The sequence below is a fragment of the Lonchura striata genome, chromosome 8 (assembly GCF_046129695.1).
Source record: "Lonchura striata isolate bLonStr1 chromosome 8, bLonStr1.mat, whole genome shotgun sequence".
NCBI classification, from domain to species: domain Eukaryota; kingdom Metazoa; phylum Chordata; class Aves; order Passeriformes; family Estrildidae; genus Lonchura; species Lonchura striata.
The window spans coordinates 27286842-27311195 of record NC_134610.1 but is presented as its reverse complement, the minus strand read 5'-3'; the positions used below and the strand labels follow the sequence as shown (position 1 = coordinate 27311195).

Below are 24354 nucleotides of genomic sequence, written 5' to 3'. Positions count from 1 at the left end.
GGTTGTCTTGTGGCAGCCAAACAGGCTCAGACATTGTTATCTTATCCCTCTGAAGCTGTTGAACCCAGGAGCCTAATCTTTGACATACTTTCATTTCCTGCTTGGTTCCTCTTAGCAGCAGCTTTTGATAGAAATCTGTAGTCGGGCAAGGTAAGTATTTCAGGTAGGAATGTTCAGTCAGTGCTTTAAAATGCTTTTAGTAAAATTAGGAACATTTTTTTGGTGTATTATATATATATATGCATATTTGAGCTAATATTGTAATTGGTAGCATGCTTTTTATGTTATGAGGTGTTTTCCCCATTGGCATCAAAGAGTTGATTTTTTTATTGAGTTTTTCTTTTATACACTGTTGTGAAATAAGGAAGTGCTCCCATTAGTGTTTAATTACCAAAACAATTTCATTTGTTGTCATAGCTCTCTGAGGTTCTGTGGAATGTGTGCCAGGAGAACACCATAAAGCCATTCTGACTTAACACATAAAGTCATTCTGACTTAACAGTAAGGCTTCATACCTTTCTTGATCTTACAACTTGCTGTTTTCTTCCTTAATGCTTTCTTACAGACAGAGAACGAGAACGCCAGAGAGTACCTGTGGAATCAAGCCCAAAGACTGTGAATGGAGTAGAACAGCATGAGCCCCGTCAGTCACCAGTTCAGCTCCAGTGTAACCTAGGCAGGCCAAAGTCAAAATCTTCCTCAGTTAAATCACCCAATGTGTCAACCCAACTTGAAACAAAGACAGATGATTCAGTCAAAAAAAGAGGTAAATTTGGTCTCTGGTTCCTGTGTTCTGAGGTCAAAAACAGCTGAGGCCTCCAGGAAAAAAGCCTGAATTCACAAAAGTTTAAAAAGAGATGTGTTGGAAAGTACAAGAGGAATTATAACAAAATGAATTAAACAATTTATGCTCTATTTAACATATTAAACTGAATAATTTAAATTAATAATGCCTTTCTAATTGGGGGATGCATTTCAGTAAACATGTTTAGAAACTGAACAACACTAAGGAGGGACTATGAAAAGGTTGGATTTATGGACTTCACTCTAATCTGGGCAAATAGTATGTTCAGAAAAACTAAAACCAACTTTCTGACTACCGTGCAATTTTTGTTTTCTATTTTAGGGCCAAACATTGAAAAGTCAGTAAAAGACTTGCAGCGTTGCACTGTTTCTCTAACCAGATATCGTGTGATGATCAAAGAGGAAGTGGATAATTCAGTTAAGAAGATCAAAGCTGCTTTTGCAGAATTACACAGCTGGTAGGTAAATCAGCTGCAGGGATCCATCAGCTCGACTTAGAAAAGGGACTAATTAAGCCACTGGCATTAGTGGGGATGGGTCACTTACACCCTCTTTGTTTGCAGCATTTGGTTTCATAAAAAAACCATGGTGCCATTAAGGAATGACACTCCTCACCAACCAGGAAGTAATATATGCATAAATTGTATACATACATAAAGTTGTTTGAAAAAAGCTCAGATTTTTTTACTCCTAAATTATCCATCTTGACCTAATTCCTTTGTATCAGATTCAGTGGCAACATATATGAGCAAACAAAAGCTGTTCTAAATATCCTGTCTAGGATTTTCTGAAGTCTCTTTTATCTTCTTTAAATCTCTTCTTTCTATATTGCATCTTTGATTTTACCTCCTTTAGCAGACAGTCCTTTACTGTCTCTTCATGTCCCATCATCTTTGCTTATTATCCTACCATTGTTCTCTTAACTTTCCCTCATAGTTCATCCTAAGTTTCCCATCCATAATTTAATTTCCAATTTGCATCTCTAGTTCATTCTTTTTCTTCGCTCTTTTAATGTCTTTAATCTATTTTTTAATAGAATTTTGACTACTGCTGATCTTCAGCATGTATACCTACACCCTTTGAAAATTTATAGCAGAAATATTTGCTGTAGTAGCAAGTTATATATTTGATATTTTCTTGTCATAGAAAAGTATTTTCTGCTTTGAGTTTCACTCTGCCTTAGTTAAGCATAGATGTCATATAAAACCTATGTATTAGACAATGTTGGATTAAATAGAAGAAATCATGTTAAAATATACAATACTTGGTTATAAATTGGAGAGAAGTGAAAAACCTTTCCCCTTCAATTCAATCACAGTATTTGTCAGTATTTTTATGAGTATATCTTATAAAAGAGCAATAGTATTGGCAGGAGTTTGTTAACTTTGGACTTCAGTGGTGTAATCATTGTCTTCAAAGATGCATCTAAACTAGCTTTAGCGCTATTGGGGCTCCACTTCTCTATGGGCAGAAAATCCAAGTGCTGCTAAGCTGATTTTGGGGAAGATTCTGGTTCACTGAGCCCCCAGTGTACTTTACTGTATAGCAGGGAGAGCTGTATTTCTGTCTCTCCACTGAATATGAGCTGTGATCACCCATTGTACTAAACTCAGTAATGTCAGGATTGTTCTGGAGCCATGACAATGATTTCTGCTTATGAACTTATATGTAGTAATAAGATTGCTGAAATAGAAAAAATGAGCGAAGTTCATCAACTCCTTCCACCTTTTTTTGGTCATTCTCAGAGGGAGCCTTTTCTCTTGAGAAAACTATAGTTAGATCTCATTTGCTGAGTGGTTCACACTAACTTTTTTATTTTTGGTAGCAGTGTTAAAAATATCTTACGTCACATGTCTCACCTTGGATGCAGGCAGTCACAGGCAATTCTTCTTTAAGGAATTGTCACTCTGGTCACAGAACAGACTTAGAATTCTGCCATGATCTAAAAGTGCAGGAAAGTAATAAGAAGGTAGTAAACTCATAACTGAAATTCTTCACTTTTCATGTATTCATATATTCATTATTCTCATTTTCAAATTCAAAAACAGTAAAGTGTATTGCCTAATACTAAAATGCCCCAAAAGAGTTTGTAAATGCAAGTACTTAAACTTATTAAAATAGCCAGAAAAACTATTCAATAGGCTTCATTTCATTTTTCCTCCTACCAGCTTCACTGCCTAAATTATTCAAATGGAGTCTGCTGGAAACTCTAGAATCTACCAGATCTGTGGTCTGAATATTTGTGCCTCAGCATAATATTGCAATGAGGACAGTGCAATGTCAGGAGATGTTTATGGAAATCTCAGTGCTGGCTATGTTGCTTTTGGCAGCTCATAGGTCTAACAGTTAGGTTTTTCTTCAAAGGAATGAAGTAGATTTTTTGTTTAAACAGTGAACTGCCGGACTTAACACCTTCTTTGCTAAAATTAAAGAGAGTATTGTGATACTGCTTACAATCTTGTGGCCTAAACTTTGAGGAAGATGGACACAGCTGTTCTAATGCCTTGTTTCCAAAATATCCCTGACTACTGTTTTAGATTTACTGGATTTGGGTAGAAATCCCCCGAACCAGTGATACATACAGCTTCAGACCTCATACAAGGATCACATTGTATTCCTGAGCTGCATGGTTTAGTGTGTGTTATTTACATGGGAGTTTCCTTGCTCCAGAATTGAACAAAACATCCCCAGTGCTAGCAGAAGGATAAGGTTTTAAGTGAGCATATTTATTACCCTCCTTTGGCATGGAGTTTCACTGTGACACAGTCATCTTGTCTGTCATGAAAAAAATTAAGGAATTCAGCTAAACTGTTGCACCCAGAATGCTATGGAATGACCAAAGCAAGGGCATGATGTCAGGTCTCCATTGTGATTGTGATTCCAAAGCCTTTTCCAGATTCCTCTCCCTGTTCCTGCTGGAGTGTGGGTGTTTGAGATGGACAGCAGATACAACAGCCACCAAGTGATCTCTGTGTACAGAACTGTCAGGAACACTGGAATGAGCTCAGTACTGTAATCCCTTCCTGTTACACACAACTGTCACCACCTAAGGGGTTTTAGTGAAACTAAATGAAGTCAGAAGCTTTTATCTTGGATTGCAGCTGAATGCTGAAGCACATACTAATTTGTCTCTTTTGGGTTTACATTTCTTCCTTTGATAATAGGATATGAGGCCACTTTTGTGTCCTTTTTTGCTATCAAAGTCAGAATCAAAATTGCATTGCAAGAATCAGTAATATTTTTGAATTTCTGACAATCTGTTTTGGTTTTTTTAATCTTATTCTACCAATCACAGAAAGAATGGAGACTACAAAGATAATATCATGTATCTTCTCCTACTTCCAGACAGTAAATGAAACCATTATTGTGGAGTTAAATGAATAGCACATGTGGCCTAAGATATCCTGAAAGCTTCGGCAGAAGCATTCACAAGAGCTTCTCCTTTTAACAGCAGAAACTATTGAGTGATAGCTGCCAGGGAAAATCCAGCTCTGGCTGATTCTTCACAGCTTGACCTAGCCAATAGGGAAGTTACTCCTGAACGTGTAATATGCTGCTATTTTAAAAGTCACCTATCTGGCAAAATAGAGCATACCCTCCCACAATCTGAAAAACAGTGCTAAGGAGCAAATGTGCTGTGAACCCCTTGTCCTGGTTCAGAGCAAATTTGGGAAAAGAACCCCAAAAGGGTTCCTTTAGGAAAGCAGATTCAATTGGCCCCTTCCCCCAACCAGTTCAGGAAAGATACCTCTTTGGAGAAAAGTGGAAAAAACCTGTTTATTAAACAAGCAAACTTAAACAATATTAAATAATAAAACTTCTTGCTACTCCAGAGAGAGAGACAAACTCAGAAAGATCCCCCGGGCTTCAGCTGGGCTCACTCAGTCTCTGCTCAGTCCCTCTGGTGCTGGAAATGCCACAGCCCAGGCCCGGCCCGCTGGGCCACTGGTGCTGCTGCTGCTGCTCTGCTGGTGTTCAGTCCAGAGAAAGGGAAAAAAACCACAGTCCAGGGAACTTCTTTGCCTCAGCTAGCTACAACTAACTAGAAAAGCAAAGGAGAGCTCTGTCTCGCTGTCTGTCCGTCTGCAGACAACACAGTCTAGGAGCAGGAATGTGGAGGAGGGAGTGCAGTTCTTGAGAACAAACTCCACGCTTCTTCCCCCCCTTTCACTCCTGGAACAAGCCTTAAAGGTGCAAAACTTATTATTCAACATAAACAGGGCAGACAGTTGGGGATAAAGGCATCATACAGTCAACCTAGGACACCCCTGTAAAAGCTTGGGGGGAAAATGCAATGCTTACTTCAGTTTTTACTTTGTAGTAAAATGGAGAAAATAAAAATCCCAGAAATATGTTTATTTAAAAACATTGCATTGGGCTCGCTTCCTCTTTCTTAAAGAGCCTTACTGAAGTTTCTGCTAACTGGAGTAAGTCTCTGTGTACTCAGAAGAAGTGATAACAGCTTGCATTTATTCAGTTCTTTTCATGCCAGAAGACTCTGTAGTATTTTGCAAGTTATGGGCTGGACCACGCAAGGCACTTAGCCCCAGAAGAAGCCTTTTGCAGTCTCATGTGGATTGTCCTCCTGCTGTGATCCAGCCCTCTGGTCACCCCTGCTCTTGCTGGGCTTTCTGTGGCATTGCTTTCCCAAGGTTCTGAGAGCACTTGGTAAAGCAAGCTGAAGGCCAGTGTTCCTCAAAGTTAGGAGAAAAATCTTCTTCATAATAATTCTTGATCCAGTATTTGTCTTTGTTGCATTCAGCTTTGCTGTATGGTTTTCAGGAATACCTTGGTATCAGTGAGAACACAAGGTGCTTGCTTCTCTTACTACTTCAATATAAAATATATCAGAGTGTAGCCATGCCCCACGGTACTGTAAAGCACAGAAAAGAAGGCTACCAAATAGTCCTTAATTTACAGGGGAAGGTTAAAAAAGCTAAATGAACTCTCACTAGAGTGCACTTGAGACATTAGTTGCCAGGCTTAAAACCTGCATGCATTAACTGTGTTCTCACTTTTTTTCCACCAAGAGACTGAATAACCATCCTGGAGATAAAAGGAGAGCCCCAGGAAATCTGAGTGAAATGTGTAGAGCACAAAAGGAGCCACAGTCCCCCATAACACCTCTTGCCAGAAAATTAATTTTCACATGTTGGGCATTTATACAGTCATATGGAAAACTAAAAGGGAACATCTGCTACTTGCCCATATGGTCTGCTGCCAGCCACAAATGGTCTATAGAACAGTAAGAACCAGGTTTAATTACACTGCATGCGGAACTGAACCACATAAATACAACCTTCTCTACTCTTCTGTAACATGTTGATACGTCCAGTGCTGTGTAAAGAGCATGAAAATCAGCACAACTTGAGTTTTTGGAGTGAAGAAAAGGTAGTCAAAGCCTTTACCATAGGCAAGATAAAAAAAATGATTCTGACAGTGCTGGGAGGACAGAGTTTGGCAATACTGACAGTTTAAAAATATAATAAATTATATTCAGGGTAACAATTAGAAAGCATGTGCTGTATGTTTGGGGAAAATTAAGTTTTTATATAATTTTCTAAGTTAAAGCAGAAGAGTGATTGAATAGGGGAAGAAGTAATCTAAAATAACAGAATTATGTCTATGCTTACATAGTTGTGTCTGTACTGATTCAGTGTAGGGTAGTGAGCATTGGTGCCAGTGCTCACAGTTGCAGAACAGTGAGAACACAGTTGCCTCTTTATGGGACCCCTACGTGGCAAACTGTAAAGATGATGGTTTTCTGTCACCCCTAACCCAGAATCAGTGGCACCAGATGAGAGCTGCCTGGTTGGTTGGAGATGGGCAGATGGCTGGAAAGGCCAGGACTGGTACTGCTTTACACTGAACAGAGGTCTATGCTGTTCTTCTCTCCATTTCCAGTCAGTTCTTCTGAGGTTTCTGTCTGTCCAGCAGCCAACCTTTGGTAGTCTTTATGCCTCTAAAGCCCAGGTTTTTAAATTCTCTTGCAGTTGTTATGATGTTTGTTTGCCCATCAGTCACATGATCCAGTCCTTAACCTTGTCAGCACAGAGAAGATAAAAATAATCTCCTTGCATTCGGGTTTCCTTGGCCCCGGTGGGTTTTCAGGTACTTCCAAAGATAAGTGCTTTGACCAAGGCCCTGGGCCCTGGCCCTGCTGCCTGGGTGGTCTGGGAGAAGCTGATCCAACAGCTCTGGCCCCAGGCTGGGTACCTGCCTAGAGAGCTGCAGCACTGGGAGAGGGGCTTGTGCTGGCATTCTTCTCATGACCTCCAGCAGTCTGGGATCTTCCTTGCTGTGCATTAGTGGAGAGAACAGAGTTCTTGGAACTGGGGGGAGTTAGATTTCAATGAAATACATAAATCCCCCTTCTGTCCCCTTTGTCTTTTACAATTACTTACTTAATGTTTTTTAACAAGTTTGTGAAGTTAGGTCAAAGGTGGATTACATTGTTTCTTAGCTGTTGTCCCTATTTTATGGCGCTGTGTCTCCCCTCTTCCCTCCCAGTCATTCATGGGTATGTTTGTCATCCCCAGTAAAACACAGAACACACAGGTTTTGAGGCTGTGCAGATATGCTCTTGATTTTGTGCATGTCATTGTGGATGAGAGGTGACCATCTCCTTTCTGATCTCACAGTTGTCAGACTAATGAGAACTCTAGCTTACTAAACACAAAAAGAGAATAATTATCTTGAAAAATTTCAACTGACATTACACCAAAAAGTCAGACCTTTCTTTGAAGTGACTTTCCAATGTGCTTTTAAGAAAGTTACTTCTTTTCTGTAGCAGGAGCTCAATAACTGTCTTCTCCTTGCTGGAGTGTGTTTAGGCTAAAATATTTAACCAGTAAGGTATTCAGATACCTCAGGAATCAGATCAGAACTGAAACTCAAATAGGAAAGAAATACTGTACATGTTTGCGTAAAAATGTGGAGGATGCTAACAAGCCATGGTGCAAATGATACTCACCATTGTTAAAACTGCCAAATTGTGGGATGATGTTTTCATTTCTAAATAACTAAAATTTAGAAATGTTCTTTCAAGAAAAGGTTTTCCATGTCAGTTTTTAGCTTAAACAGGTTTTTCTGATGAGGCAATAAATTTCTAATTGTTATAAAGAAATCTTAAAAGAAAATTGCAAACAGGCCTTTAGTTATGGTGCATTTACCAGATCACACTGTGCTGGCTAGCTGCTAAAGAGAACAGTGTTAGTGAAGGTAGATAAAAAATTACACAAAATGAACTTGAATAACTAAAAGCCTTTGGGCATTTTCAGTTCTACTAGTTTATGCTCCGCAGAAGGAAGAATTTCAGTGAAAATGATTTATGCTGTCTTCTATTTATCTTCTTACTGTCAGACTGTACTAGTGTTCAGAATGAAAATTAATGTAATCTGGTTTGCTGTGTAAACATTGTGCATATGCTAATATGGTAATCAAATAACCTTCAAGCATTGTGAACATTTAAATAATATTGAGCTAATACTGGAAGAATATAATCTACTGAAACATTGCAAAATATATAATGTACCAGCTCTTCCTACAAGGTATTTTCTACAATATATATATATTTCCTATTAATATAAAGAAACTATGAGTATCATTTCTCCAATTACAAAATAGCATGGCTAGTCAGTAATCCTGTAACACTTATAATCACCTAGTACAGGTGATTGGGCTTTGTATTTACATTCTCATCACATCATTCTAGCTCCCTGTGCCAGAACTTTGTCAGGGACAGTTCTAGTTTTGGATTGACATGCAGGATTCTTTTGTGAAATACACAATTGGATTAGAGATTCTTATCAGTTGTCTTCACACTGCCTGTGGGTCAAGTATGTTCATGCTAGAAGAGAAATATGTGCAAGACAAAAAGCATAATACTTCAAGCAGAGCTTATCAGGACCATCTCATGAATTTGCATGTAACCTCAGCTCAAACACAGCAGAGACAGTACTAACATCCCTCAAACTTGCTTGGGCTTGTCATCACCTTGTCAGTCAGCACAGCTTCAGGGAGCGACTGGGGTCTGTTCCAAAGCATTGGCAGAGCAACATCACTGGAGTGTGTTGTATTTTTGCTGATGCCTAAACTGTCAGGTTTGAACAGTGTCTCACTATTCTAACTCCCTTCCTCATGAAAAAAGGGTTCAAATTGTACCTCAGTGTTCAGCAGCTCTCCAGGTGAACCAGCCCCCCGAGGATGCCCTGGAAAAAATAGCTCTTTGACCTTCTGGAAGAAGAGCCCTGCCAGAGCTGACGCTGTTTTCCTCAGTCTCCAGAAGAACAGTCATTCTCAAACTGTGAACAAAGCTGGTTTGGGGGAGAATAAAGCTTATTAAACACCTCAAGGAGAAAATTGGCATTTTGAGGAGTTGAACAGGGTTATGAAAGGTCTCATTCGAATTACACTTAACAGTAACCTCTGTGCCATGCAGCTGGGACTTACCTTTGTGAGCTGTGTCAGCATGTTTGCCTCCATGTCAGCTTGACCTTTTTTATTTCCCCATCTCTTCAGGCACAATAGGTTTGTCATAATGCCTAGAAGAGGCAGAAGGAAAGAGAAGATTCTGGTCATCTGGAAACCTTATGATTCTCATCAGTAAAGCTATAAATCAGCCAGCCTGGCAATCTGAAGCAGCTTTTCTCAAGAGGCATTAATAACTTTAATCATTTTAGTGGCATTTGGAGGTATTGCAGCTGACTGAAAATATATTTTCTTTAGCACTGTGCAAATACTAGATTTCATGCTGTAAACTAGAGGAAGATTATTTTGTTTCCACTAATGTCAGAACAAATTCAGAATTTGTTCTGAGTATGAAACTGTGAAATGAGGCAGCTGTCAGCATAATTTGCCCCATCATTGCTGTGCTAGCAGCTCACTGTAGTTTCGCATTTGCAGCTCTTTTGTCATTGTACTCTAGTGTGAATCCTGCCAGCCTCTGTAAGGCTAAGATATGAGTGCTGTTCATTTGACCAGGAATAGGGCACTTCTGGTTTTGCCTTCAAAATCAATTTGGCAAAATGATTCCTAGAAAGCTGCTGTCTCTCCTGCTGCATCTCGTATCTCTACGGCACGAACACTGGCTGTGTCTCATCTGCGTGCCCTCTGTGTTAAGCCTCTGCCTTGTCCCCTCAACAAAATTGTCTCTTTTCTGAGCCCCACTTCAAAATTTCACCTGGGATGTTAAGCTCTAACAGTGCTAAATCCTGTGCTCCAAACTGCAGATACTCACCTATGATGAACAGTGGTATGGGGCTGATAGCTCAAGTTTGGTACCCAGGTCCTAGTACTGAAAATGTGAGGGGTAAGAAAAGGAAAAATCAGTCCTTTTAGGAGACAGGTGTGGAGAAGGGAGGCAGAAAAGAAAGATATAGCAATGTTACTTAGTTTTTTTCTACATCATCAGTCATAGAGTCAGAAAGATATGGCTCACTTGATTCAGATCTGTCTTGTTGAGTCTGGTTGGTGAAGGGGGGAATTGAGTTGCAGTGTTTGGCCTACTACAGCAGGGGAACCTGTGGACTGATGATTAGGGCATGGATTCAGGTACATTCAAAGAAAGAAGTGGTTCTGAGTTATGTGTTTGTCACCAGAGTCTCATATAGTATGTGGAAATATGTTCAGGTGTTGATACTGATATTCAAGGTAAGGAGAAGGCATAGCTTCAGCCATGCCTTTCAGATTTTTAGTGCTCAGAGTAATCAGAAAAAATTGACAGGATTATGAACTCTTCGGAACATCAGCTAAAGTAGTATGTTCCTGATTTTAAACCTGGTTCCAAACAGCTATAGAAAACAAAAGAGAAGCAACATAACTGGAGAGAAAGGAATTAGCAGAATGTTTTCCCTCAGGTGTCTTTAGATCTGAAATGTATTTTGTTCCTTGCTCTGCTAGAGCTCAAATCTGATCATACCTGATTGTGCAGAAAGTTCCTGTAGCACTCAGTATCCAGTTCTCACAGCACACCAATGGCTGCAGGCTGTGCACTGGAGTGTACCAACCTGATACAATATTTTAGTTTCAAAGGACAGTATGAAACATTAAAAGAAAATACTTTCCTGGGAGGTATTGCTGTATTGAGCTTTGAGCAGTTCTCAATAACACTTCTGCTGTGGTCTAATCACAGTCACTGTATTAAGACTGAGTAGGGCATTTTTCCAGAAAATGCATTAAAAATGGTTGAACTTCTAAGTTAAGGAGCTGTTCAATTTAAGTGACTGTTAAATCTTTGTGTGAAAACAGTGGGATACTAGCAAGAATGAGGGACAAGATTTGATCCATTGATTTTTCCACACTGTTCTTGTCCTTTCTCCTTCTATATGTTAGCATTAAGATTTCTCTTTGTCATTTGTCTTTTTTTTTTTTTTTCCCAGGCCAGTTTTTTTTTTCCAGCTTTCTGTCTGTTGTTTTCATTTGTTTATAACTTTGATAAATTCTTGTTGGAGGCAGTATTGCTCTGTTTTGCATTTGCTGGTGCTGGTTGGCCTAGGACATTTCTAAAGAAACATTAACTTTCCCCATATATGACACATGGCAGTTTTTATGGTTTCCAAGCTGAGAAATATAGTTTATGCTTCCAGATGAAAGTTAATGTTCCTTTCCTTTAGCCAAGAGAGAGAGGGCCTGTCCTCTGCTGATATAAATTACTACAGCTGCATTGTCTTCAGGGAAGAAAAACCTTTTCAAGGTCTGTCTGTTAAAGAAACTTAGTTTCTTACATGGACAAAGGCACCAAATAGTTTCTCTCTTGCATTAGTCTTTAATTTTTCCAATGTTAGTTTATAGCTAGAAAATAAGTACTCAGGTGGATGTTCTTTAAATTCATCAGTCCTGTCCTCTACTGCTACAACATGCAAACACTTTCCTGAAATGTTCACCAGAGACCAAAATGAAACATAAGGAGTGGAAAACTGTCTAGTAACAGATAAGATTTGACTATAAAATGTGATAAATACGAGACTGTTATGGCCTTGTTTTCATTCTAGTATTAAAAGTGGTTTAATTTGGTATCAAAATAAAATGTTAAGGGTCACCAGTTTACTAAGGAAGGATCTGTTGTTGGAGTGCAAAGAGAACAATCCTGGAAAGAGCTGCACTAAAACACTCTTCTGATGAGCTCTGCTGTTGTAAGCTTGTTGCTTGGATGTTTTCCAGAGAAAAGTTTATGTAACCTGTGTAGTGCACTAGGGAGGCACTTTGATAACAGAGACAGAAAAAGTAAAAATCTGCAGGGTTTCTTTTAATTTAAGAGAAAGTAGTAATGATAACTGGATTCTCATTGTGGAGGCTAGAAATAGGTAAGAACTTAAAGGCCTCGTTTCAGCCACCTGTTGTGAAAGTCAAGGAAGTTTATTAAACTATGTAGTTACAAAAGCTAATTGAAAATAGATTAATTCTGAGAAGCTATGACTATTTAGATTAGCAAGCTGGAGTAATCACCTGCTTATTTGGCATTCAAGCTTAATGCTTATGCCTGGAGGGTATTGAATGCCAACAGTTGTGTCCTTCCATTGTCACTACCTCTTAACTCATTTGCTCTACCCTAAAAAAACCCTGCTGTTTTATTTCCTCTGGTGTGTAGGTCACACTAAATTGATGTGACAGGCTAAAACAATAATTGTAGTCTTGTTTCTGTGTATGAAACAAAAAAAATATGTTACACTGCATTTGTGTTGTCTGGCTGCAACCTTTGCCATCAGCCAACCTGCTTCTGTCCCTCTTGTTGGCTACTGGGAGGCAGTGTAAAGGTCTCCTCCTCTCCAGGGTGCATGGTAGACTGGGAAAACTCAAGGACAGAAGACTGCAGAGCTTCTGTTGCAAACCTCCTGTGTGAGGTTGGTTGGAAGATTTCAAGAAAGGATGAATGGCACATGAATGTGTTGTAGCTGGTGAATGTTTGATTGTCAGCTGTGTGTTTGTCATGTGTTCCCCACACTGCCTGTTCACCAATCTTTCCCTGTTTTAATTAAGGACCTGTCAGTATTTCTCTAAGTTTCTGTCTCTCTTTACTGACCACTGAAGTCTGCAGAGTCTTCCCTTTCTTGCTAAGGATGTTCTAGACAAATATTTTGGTTTAAGTTTTCTATAATGTCTTCCTTCAGTAGAAGCCTGTTCATATGTAACTCAGTATTTTCACTGGGTCCAAAAGCTAATGTTTAAGGTTGATTTTACTAACAGGATTAAGAGCTCCACTCTTCCCTTGAGTGCATGCCTAGATGTACTCCTGGTGTTTGACCTACTTTTTTCAATTTCCCTCCCCCGGCTGCTTGAATTTACTCACTTATGCAAACACAAACACTAACTTTGGTGGTTAATTAAATGTGAACTTAACTTTAAGAATACTCTAGTGAGGGGAAAACAGAATGGCACACCAGATCACTGTCCCCTGGAGAGCATTCTGCAGAGATGTTACTCCACTGGACAGTGTCACTGTGTTCATAATGGGACCAACTTAGCTCATGTCCTGTCTGCTCTCAGCAGACCCACCTAATCAGTTGTATTCTGACAGCTTATAAGCACTGCCAGGGGTTGCACACCAGGCATTTGTAAAAGGAGAAGCACACAATTCCTTTAGGTAGACCAGGTAAAGTGGAAAAAACTCTTTCCAAGTCCTGGAGGGAATAGAGGACAAGGAAGCTGACTTAAGTTATGGAGATACTTTAATGCTTTTGTACATCACAAACAATTTTCTTGTTTACCATGACATATTTTACAAAAATATCACTAAGGAAGGAAAAGAACTCATTCCACACGTCTTTAATTTTGTTTCATTCTTAGTTTTGTGCCAAGACCTAAGCTGCATTAATTTGGGTAGCAGCAATGGTGTATTTGGCTTAATTAGGAAACAGACTGTTTAGTCATTTGAGGATTGCTGTGCTGAATGAGACTGATTTCCACATCTGTGCAGTTATGCGGGAAGGCCAGTGAGATGTTTGTGTAAAGCAGCACACACTCATTATCACTAATTTTTTTATAGCTGGCTTGCCTAGATATTTCTTCAGCTTCAATTTTTTAAGTCTTGTTCATTTCAAAACTGCCCATTTTTAATGTCTGAAGTCTGTGTGTAGTTATAGCCTTTGATTTTGATGGAGTTCTAGCATGAATTAAATATTTTTTTCTTTTTTTTCTGTTTTAGCATCGTAGACAAAGAAGTGTCATTAATGGCAGAAATTGATAAAGTTAAAGAAGAAGCCAGTAAGTAAAAAAAATACACAGGGAAATTTTGGAATACTGTTGAAACAGTTGCTTTGTTTGGCAGAAGATAACACAATCCATAAATTTGGTTAGCAGCATTCCATCATCTTTCACTCTATATGTGTAGGCAGAGAAGTCTTTGATGTGCCAGGGTAGTTTCTATGAGGATGGTGCATCAAAATTTCAGTATTATGAAATTAAGGTAAACCAAAAGATGATATGGAGTTAGATTTAAGTTACTCCTTCAGCTTACCTATCAGAGCTTTTTGACCACTCTTTTTTTTTTTTCCTAGTTTCTATGGTTATTTAATTACTTTGTTTCCATTTATCAATCACTTTTTGCTTGCTTGTATTACCAGTGTATGTTGGAATACTGGAATTAGGGAGTAGGGGAGTAGGTTATTGTGTTGCCTTGCATAGCTTTCAGGGACAGTGATCAAGCTTATGAATTAGAAAATTTAAAAAAAAATTTAAAAAACAGATCTTCACTGCAGTCTGTTTTCTTAATAATCTGTGGGAGACAATCTGATTCCAGGTTTTCATGTTGTCTCTGGTTTTTACATTTTCATGTATGTATATTCTGGTGGGGGAGGGGGGAAGCAAGATGAGCCTTGTATTAGGGTACCACAATATATCTTACACACCCAAGACTCAGTGTTTGTATTTACCCCCAGGAAATACAGGGGGACATGTTTCAGTAGAGAATGCTAAGAAAGAAATTGAAGACCACATTCTAACCAAAGCACTGTTAGAATTACACTTTTCCTTGCAGATGAAAATGTCCTTGATATGAATGCATACAATCCTTTTACTGATTTGTGAATTTAAGGTGCTTCCAAGGGTCACAAATACATTTAACATTCTTGAATGCTTCATCTGCATTTAGAACTCAATTAGTTTACAAAAGTATAACAATTGAATTTTTGTTGAAAAAAATGCTCTAAATTCTCTATTGCTGTCCAAGTCTCTTGCAGTTGTAGATGTGTATAAACTAGAAGGTACGAAGTTACGACACCAAAGATTTGCAGAGTTTGTGTTTTGAATTTTATTTGCTAATTTTCTGGGAAGAACATTAAATAGATGTGAATTTGAAGCTTTGTGTTATTCTGGGAAAGACTTGTGGAAGGATATATATCAGCAGTTTTTGGTTACCTTTGGTTACTAGATACCAGGTAACCATAATCAGCTACAGAACATGCACTCATTCCCAGGAAGACCAATGGTAGAATTCTCACTGATCAGCAGATGCAGTTTTAAGCCCTACCTGCACAAACAAATCCACATTTTGGAAATCCGCTGTCCAGGGCTGATGGTACTATAGGGCCCCTTCATTAATCTTGGCCAGTTATAGGAATTTTTGTAGAAAGTAAACCTAATTCCTACCTAGCAGCATGCAAAGAGCTGCATTTGCACATGGTGTGTTGTGTTTCCCTTTCCCGGCCAGCTCCACGCATGGTGGTGGATGGCCCAGTACCTGTCTCCAGCAGTGTGGTTTCTGCTGTCTCTCAAGGCTGCTGTAGGCTGTAAAGTGCCTTCAGAAACTTAGGCAGAAAGTTGTTACAGGACTGTAACATGCTAACCAAGATTTAGAATATTATTTATTTTCATATCTCTTTGCTGCAGTTAAGGACTATTTTACTTAAGGACTGTTTTATTCTTACTGTCAACACTAGGAGAAATTCCAAATATGATAATTTCAGGTTTTTTTAAAACATGGGTAGTTGGCTGGCATCTCATGGAAATAAATGCCAGTATGAGATAGATCATATGGTCTGGGTAGTCACTTTAGCAAAGAGGATATTGATCTTGGGGAGGAACAATATTAGCATTACCTAGAATAAGCAGTAAAGCAGAACTATTGGACAAGGTTTGCACCTGGTAAACTGTTCATTTAACGTGATAAAATTTTCTCACTCTTGTGGACCATATTCTACAAAAAATGAAATCTAGAAGATCAGCTGGAAAGACAGCAGCTGTTCTTAGCATAAGTAATAATGTAGGCACAGATTTACCAGCAGGGCTAAAGGAACTGTAGCCACCCTCTGCCTTCCCTGCCGTATGTGACACACTCCTCTACAGTTACACAGTTTGTTTGCTCCCACACAGCTGTACAGGTGCAGCTGTATCTCCCTGTGCCTGCTGGACCATGTTGTACTCACTGGAACAGGTTTCCCAGAGGAGGGGAGATCTTCATCCCTGGAAGCATTCAAGGTCGGGCTCTGAGCAACCCCATCTGCTGATTGCAGGGGGTTGCACTAAAGACTTTTAAAGGTCTCTTCTGGCCCAAACTATTTATTGACTCTACAATGCTTTCAAAAAAGGTGTTATCTGATAAACAAATTATAATGGGTTGAGAAACAAATTGTCTGTGAAATATCATTAATTCTCACCTTCAAAAATAGCCTTAAAAAGTATAGGCTGGTTCCATGACTTGTCAAGCGTGCTGTGGAAAATCGTGGCAAAAAGAAGGTAAAGGAGCCAAAATCTCTACTGCTGTAATGGATTCTGTGACCTTAGGATAATTTACATTAACTACGACTCCCCCTAACTGTATGTGTAAGTTCAAGACAAAAGACTATGATTGTTACTGTTTTACATTTAGATGTTGTTTCCTCTCTGCTGTGATCCCATCAGCCAGTTAATCAGTTGTTGCTTTTACTCTGAGTCACCATTTTGGTAATAGTTTGCATATATTTCCACCAAAATTATAATGTCATATTATCTTGTGTACAAGTAGATCATTGCTTCGTGGTTTATGATTAATCTTTCCCTATAAGAATATAACTACTCACCCCTTCCTTACATAGAATGTACAAGACAGGCAGTAATAAATATTTCGGGTTTTTTCATAAAGCCTGTTAGCCTTCAATGCTGCTTTGCTTTTGAAATGGCTAATAAGTATATTCCATATGAAAAGCAAAATTGCGATGCCAGTGACTTTAACATAAACTGTATATGAACAGGTTTTTTTTCAGAGGAAGTGAAATTTCCCTGTGTAAATCAAATACAGCATGTCTTCAGAAACAGGCTAGTGACTCAATGTAATGCTTCTTTCTATGTCTCTGGAAGGCTCCCTATTTTTGTACTTCAAAATAAAACACTAAAAAACTCAAAACAACATGGCTTTGCCCCTGTTCATCTGAATGTTGGAGGATTGGTTTGACTTTGATTTTCTGACAGCTATCCCCTTTTCAGATCTTTCTCAAAATCAGGCAGTTCATTGAATTACACTGATCAACTTAATCTGTGAAAGTATCATATTGCAAATCTAGTTAAAGTCAGTGGTCCATGTGTTTGTCTCACATGGGATGTACCATGTTAATTCCCAAAGACTAATAAATTACAGAGCAATTTACCTTCCTAGAATTAATGACTAACTATTGGTATTTGGCAGTGGAAATCCTGACTGCTCGGCAGAAGAAAGCAGAGGAGCTGAAGAGACTGGCAGACCTAGCCAGTCAGATGGCTGAAGCACAACTCTCTGAACTCAGGGCTGAAATTAAGGTCAGGCATTCACTTCTGCTTGGGTATTTTAGCTATTTGTAGAAATGCCAAGGAATAGTTGTCACATTAATATGCCCAGGCTGTTTATTCCTGCTATGGGTCAAGGGGTAAATAGTTTTCCATAGGGAAAGTGTAACTTCTTAAAGCATTGTAGCACCTCTGAGCAGTGTACAGATGCTATCAGAGAAGTTCAAGCTATCCCCTCCTAAGTGTAGTGCTGGGGAGTTTTGCTGTTTGTGTATCATTTAGACTCAGCAAGTAAACCTGATAGCTTCAGGTTCAGTGATCAAACATACATTCTCCACTGAAATGACCCACTTCCCAAGCGTGACAGTGATCCACCCATCACTGGGCTGTGAGATGTAATTTAATGAGGATGGGAAAATACTTGCTTCTGCACAGAGATCTTGTGAACAGGGCAGGGTCAAGAATCTTCGGGCCTTGAAATCTTTTGCTCAGACTGTGAATCACTGTTAACATGTCTATTGTTGCAGCACTTTGTGAGTGAACGGAAATACGATGAAGAGCTGGGCAGATCTGCCCGATTTTCCTGTGATACAGAGCAGCTGAAGACCCAGATTCAGCTCTGTGGAGAAAGTAAGTGCTGATGATCCCTCTCACTGAGTTTCTCAGAACATATCTGTTCAGCAGAGCTGACAGCACATGTGGTGCCAGTGTTTGAGTGTGAAGCAAAGCCAATATGAGTGGTGTCTCTGGATGCAGCAGGACTGCTGAACACACACAAGTCAACATTTTGCAACATGTTAGACTCATTGTGCCTGGGCTGAACACTCCATCTGCAGGTACACAGTACCATCTTTGTCAGAGATTTCGAGGTATTACTCAGATAAGTTGGAGTTTTCAATCTGAACAGGTTCCCAACTCCAGGGAATACACAAATTCAGTAATTTATAAATAAATGGTAAATTGGAAGCCGCTGTGCTTAATGTAATGAGACCAAATCAGATCTCTCCTGCTAAGAAGTAACTCCCCAGCTTTTTAACAATATTCACTGCATTTTTCAGGAGCCATCTAGAGTCCCAAATTATAGAATCACTAAAGTTGGAAAAGACTGATCCCACCTTGCTATAACCTTCTTTTAGGTACTTGTAGAGAGCATCAAGTCTCTTTTTCTCCAAGCTTCTGTTTCTAAATAATCTGCCCTTCTGCTTGGAAATTCAGGTTCACATTTTTTGCTTCAAGTATCATGTCCCTGTTGCAAAATAGGAGCCTATTTCTTATCTCTGTCATGCTTTTTCCCCCCAAAACAATGTAAATTATATAAGGCTTTGCCCAGTATGTTACTGTGTCCTGTGGTATTCCATTCAGGGTAAAACTGGTAAAACAATACTGAACAAGTGCATCTTGGTAGAAGGAAAATAATAAACGTTTTCAAGTAGTTCCTAAAAGTAGGAAGCAGAGGAAAGTACTACACAGTATGCCAATACAAGCTACTGACTGCTTGGAGGCATAACCAGTTTAACTCATTAGACCATAAGAATTGCTTTTGCAGAACACTTTGAAGTTCCATCTAACCCCATATCCTGTCTCTCAATGAAACCAACCCAGGATGTTTCAGAGGAAGACATAAACTTCCTAGTAATGCATCTAATTTTTTACAGTCACCTCATAGACCATATCTAATACCCTGAAGCAGAAGAGATTGAAAACTCCATAAAGATTGTCTTGACTAATAATACCACAGCTGCTATTGATACAACCAGAGACTATTTTTTAAAACTCACTGAACTACTTTCCTAAATAACTTCCAGCTGCAGTTAATTCTTCAAGTTAATTATTTATACCTCATTTCAGTAAAGCATTACATAAGCATAGTTTCATGAAAGCCTGTTTAAATCAGGTCAGTGAAGTTAGAAGAGCAGCTATTAGCAGGGGAGCAGTGTCATCCTAGAAATGACTGATAGTGCACTGAGTGTCTGAAGAACTTTGCTCATACCTGCCCTCAGTGACCTTAGCATCTTGTGATGATTGCTGTCTTTGACAAGAGCTTTTCAGTGCAAAAGATGTTTCTCTTAGCATCATCTCTCAGTAAGACCCATACCCTGCTAGAAGCTGCAAATACCCCTCAAACAAGAGATTATACAAGGCCAATAGCTAAGAACAGCCACTCTTAAGGGCTTTAACAAAAGCAATAACCAAATCCACAGAACTTGTGCAAAGGAAGGAATGTTCTAGCATGAGGAGTTTACAGACAGCATATGCACAAAATGAAGGACAGGAAGAAACAAAAATAATTGGATTGATATATATCAGAACACCCAGTATCCTTTTCTTGTACATCTTTTTTGTTAAAAATACATTTTTATGACAAGCATCTGGGTTTTTATATGGGCTTCCATGTGCAGCAGTCTGTTTTAGATGAGAGAGAATTAATAGAATTCAGGGATGGTTGGCCTCACTGAACTCAGGAGAGAAAATTCAGTTCAATGTGCAGATCATTGTATTGTTTTTCTGAAGAGGACACCTAGTGGGAGAAGTAGCTGTTGGTGTAAGTGACTAAGATCCTCAGAAAACCTAATAGATGATGCTTAGTTACTAAAACTATTCCTCATCTTCTTTCTCTGTAGTAGAAGTGGACAGGAAAAAATAGAAATACCTCTTTGATAAAAACAACAGGTGTCTCTCTGGAGTCTCAAATTTGTCATCTGTACCAGAAGGAAACAGAAAAATTGCATAATCAGAAAAATCAGGGCAGCAAATTAAGATCAAGAACTTCATTAGCCTCAGAATTCTCTTCAAGGCTGCTTGGGGGCCATTTCGCAAAGGCAGCTTGGAGAAATGCAGAGCAGAATCAAGGATATTTTGGGTGCATTTCCTATCCAAACATGACAGTGCTTAGTAAATTAGGTGATCTCAAAACACTGAGAAGTAGAGAGTAGGAATATACAGAGATGGGCAGTAGCAGTTCCTGATTGTACAGACTGCTGTCTTCTGCATAAAGTGGATTAATGCATTGCATTCAGTTCCAGTTTTTATAGCTACCCATGATACAGAAGAACCTTTTTTTACCCATTTCCTTTAGAGAGGAATAAGTAAAGTTCTTTTGGATGCCAAAAGCCTGTCCTTCTGCCAGGCTCCCCAGTTTTAACACTGGCTCTTCTATCTCCAGAAGTGCTTTGCAGTGAGGCAGACTTACAGGTGTAGAACACTATGGACTGACTTCAACCAAGTTACTTCAATAGTTAGATTAAGTTAGTTTACTTCATTATTTTAAGTGAGACTGAAACAATGCTTCCAAAATTCACTGTAAGCAAGAATACAGTTTAGATGTTGATAATTTAACTTATAACACATAATACCTTTTTTACAGTTTCTCATCCAAAGAACAACTATTCCTCAAGAACACCATGTAGTTTACTGCTCTCTTCAATGACCTCGCATGCAACAGCTGGCAAGCAAAATACGCACAGCCGAAAGTCCTCTAGTAATGCCAAGAACTCTGATAATAAAACAGCCAGCAGTAAAGTACAAAGTCATCCTTCTTCCAATCCTACAGAATCTTCTTCTCAAGGAGTCCCAACAAATAAGCAGGTAAGATGTCAAATCAGTCATGAACTGAACTAAATTACTTCAAAACTTCCAGAAAAATACAGCACTGAAAGTTGTTAATACAAAATCAAATACTGGTTTGTGGTTTATATTTAATTAATAATTTTTGAGGATAGTAAGCATATATTTTCCAGCTTAATTTTCAATCAGTATGAAAATACAAAGTAGAACTACCATATGAGTAAGGACAGCTGTCTGTTTAGAAGTGTCTAGTGGCAGTAATAAAGTGAAAGAAAAAACTCCTCCATTATAGCTAACTGCTGTGGAGGTCAAACATTTAGTCCTTGACAAATGGTCAGCTGATGTGCTGTCGAAGCACAATTATTAGATACCCTTTGAAAGTAGAATCCTGCCAGGTTTAAAAGCAAATTATTTCAGAAACTCTGTAGTACAGGTTATAGTATTGTGCTATATTATTAGCATTTTATATATACGATACATATATGAATTACATTTTGTTGTAATAGCACCTTAGAATGTCCCTGTACTATTGTTCTTAAGTAAAGCTGCCACTAAAGTTGGTCTGAATTTTTTTCCAGTAGGGATTTTAGGCTCAAGTAGATGGCTGGAGGGAAATGTAACACAGTGCATAATATCAGTGCATGTATGGAATCACCTGTCCTGTCAGGCATGCAAATAGAAGTAATTCAGCCACTTCCCACTAAAAATCAAAGTATCCTCTGAGCAAAATGTCACAATTGACTTGTCTTCCACAACGAGGATTCTTCACTTGACTTCAATTTACATGTGACTGTCTGTTCTTCCTACAGTCATACTGTAGTACAACACTTTACTAGGAAAGCAATAGTCATGATTTTGGAATAAGTCAGTATTAAGTTCTTCAATACTTCTTGACTGCTCAGAGAATCACAGAGTATCCTAAGTCCCACTCCTGGCCTTGCATAAGGCACCCCAAGAATCCCACCATGTGCCTCAGAGCAGTGCCCAGCCACCCTCTGGGTAAAGAACTTTTCTCTGATACACAACCTAAACTTCCCCTGACCCAACTTCAGGCTATTCCCTCTGTTCCTGTCACTGGTCACCAGAAGGAAGAGATCAGTGCCTGCCCCTCTTCTTCCCCTCACAAGGAAGTTGTGACTGCAGTGAGGTCTCCTCCAGGCTGAACAGAACAAGTGACCTCAGCCACTCCTCACACGGCTTCTCCTCAAGGTCCTTCACTATCTTCATGGCTCTCCTTTGGACACTTTCTAATAGTTTCATGTCTTTCCTATATCATGGCACCCAAAACTGCCCCCAGCATTCGAGGTGAGCTGCCTCAGAGCAGAGCAGGACAATGTCCTCCCTTGCCCAGCTGGAGATGCTGTGCCTGCAGGACACATGTGGCCCTCCTGGCTGCCAGGGCACTGCTGGCTCATATTTAACTTCTCTTCACCAGAACCTGCAGGTCCCTTCTCTCAACAACTGCTGTTGAGATGTCTAGAATTTCATCCCCTTTTCTGTATTCTCTTGAATCATGGCAGATTTTAATTTGGCATCAGTGATGAACCTGCCATCTGTATCTCCAGGCTACTCAGATGTAGTATGGTACTCGTAGTTCTGGTTATAGGTATTATAAAGAGACTCTGGTAACAATCAAAACTTCTTCGTGCTTTCCCTCTCCTGTTCCCTCCTAAGAGTAACACTGTTAATTTTGACTGCTGTGTTTCTTGGCCTGTTGGAAGGATTCCTAACAGTTACCTGATTTCTTTCTGGGTAGAATGGGCCTTCTAGCCAGAGACGGAGATTCAACCCACAGCACCAAAACATGCGGCTCAATGGATCTCATAAGTCACAAGGTGCCAGTAATGAGGCAGATCAAAATACCAAGAGTGGTTCCAAGTCTGAACACAGAAGACAGCAGCATAACAGCTTTCGATCTAAAAATAAAGGAGCTGTGAAAAATCAAGAGCAGTCTACAACTGCAAGGACCACAGAGAATCCGACACATTCAGAGAAGTCCCGACGGAAGCATCACACACCGGACACCGCAGAGCACAGGCCTTTCCAAGGCAGTGTTGGCAGGGTGTCACAATGCAATTTATGTCCTGCAAGGATGGAGGTCTCTACTGATGCCACTGTTCTTTCAGTGCCAGCTGTGACTTTGGTGGCTTAAAATGTCGCAGTGATGGCTGCCAGAGAAATTCAATCTCTTCATTTTAGTTTGTTGCTCAAAAAGCTTGTTGGTGAAGAAAATAAGTCAGAACATAGTCTTTTAAATCTTTTGCTGCTTAAAACTTGTTGGTATCTTTATTACTTACTAATTATCAAAATTAAATCATACTTTCAAGGCTTTCCCCAATATGTTCACATTTATTTTGTCATGACTGTATGGAATCTTAACCAAAGCAGCATTTACTTCTTAGAAAAACGAAATCTAGATTGGAAAGATAAATTGGTAATTAAATTCATAATAGCAAAAACCTATTGTAGATATGTGGTTATATCAGTCAACATTATTATTTCATAGAACAGCCTGTGTTAGAAGGATCCCTGGAAGTCTGTATGCTATGGTCTGCAATGAAATCAAATAATCTTGTAGAATTTTTCAGGAAATCTCTATACACCTCTTTGTTTCTGTGCGTGTATACACGTACATGCATGCACACTATATTCACAGAGAGTATTGTTCTATACAAGAAGAGTTGAAAAAGCAGTTCATTTGATTTTAGCTTATTATTCCATAATCTGGGATCTTTAAATTCAAGTATAAATTGTATTAAATGTATTACATATTGTTATTTTTCATGGACAAACTATTTTTATGAGGCTGAGGAAATATGCTCATTTAAGTTTGGAATGTATATAGTAATGGCTACTCAGATGCACAGCCCTGTTCTCCATCCTTATCAGCCACTTTTCTATGACTAGTTGGATTTATTTTTTGCATATGAAAAGTTGCAGGTCTTCTAGACTTGAATTCAAATTATTTTTCTATATTTTTGCTGTAGGAACCATCTGTCCATAACAAGAGCTATGACTAATAAATTACTTAGTCTTTATGTTCTGAGTCTGTATTTCAGAAAACCTGTTTCTTCCAAATAATTAAAATCTTCTTTCTAAAATACTCTGGTGTTTGCTGCTTTGCAGTGCCTAACCTTGTGCTCTTACTCAGATTGTGGAACTGGTAGCAGTGGGAGGCTTTCAGCTGAGTTTGGACTGGACTAGGCTTTTGCTTCTAGCTCGATTCTAATGCCACAGCGCACAAAACAGCCTTGCCATGAGAGCCACCTCCATGCTGAGCATATTTTACAGTAAGTTACTGTTTAATGTAGTAAG

The 24354-nt window shown here is 39.1% G+C and overlaps 1 protein-coding gene across 2 annotated transcripts in view; it reads left to right on the top strand.

The window, feature by feature from the left end:
- The window catches only part of SPATS2L (spermatogenesis associated serine rich 2 like), a 78761-nt gene extending 54619 nt beyond the window's left edge, over positions 1 to 24142 (top strand). For both annotated transcript variants that reach the window (XM_021555470.2, XM_021555471.3), the window contains exons 6-12: positions 566 to 766; positions 1127 to 1262; positions 13946 to 14004; positions 17399 to 17508; positions 18003 to 18105; positions 20840 to 21060; positions 22796 to 24142. In XM_021555470.2, coding sequence (XP_021411145.2) covers positions 566 to 766; positions 1127 to 1262; positions 13946 to 14004; positions 17399 to 17508; positions 18003 to 18105; positions 20840 to 21060; positions 22796 to 23191 — 1226 coding nt within the window. In that variant the 3' untranslated portion in view covers positions 23192 to 24142. The remainder of the gene's footprint in view (positions 1 to 565; positions 767 to 1126; positions 1263 to 13945; positions 14005 to 17398; positions 17509 to 18002; positions 18106 to 20839; positions 21061 to 22795) is intronic.
- The last annotated feature ends 212 nt before the right edge of the window (positions 24143 to 24354 follow it).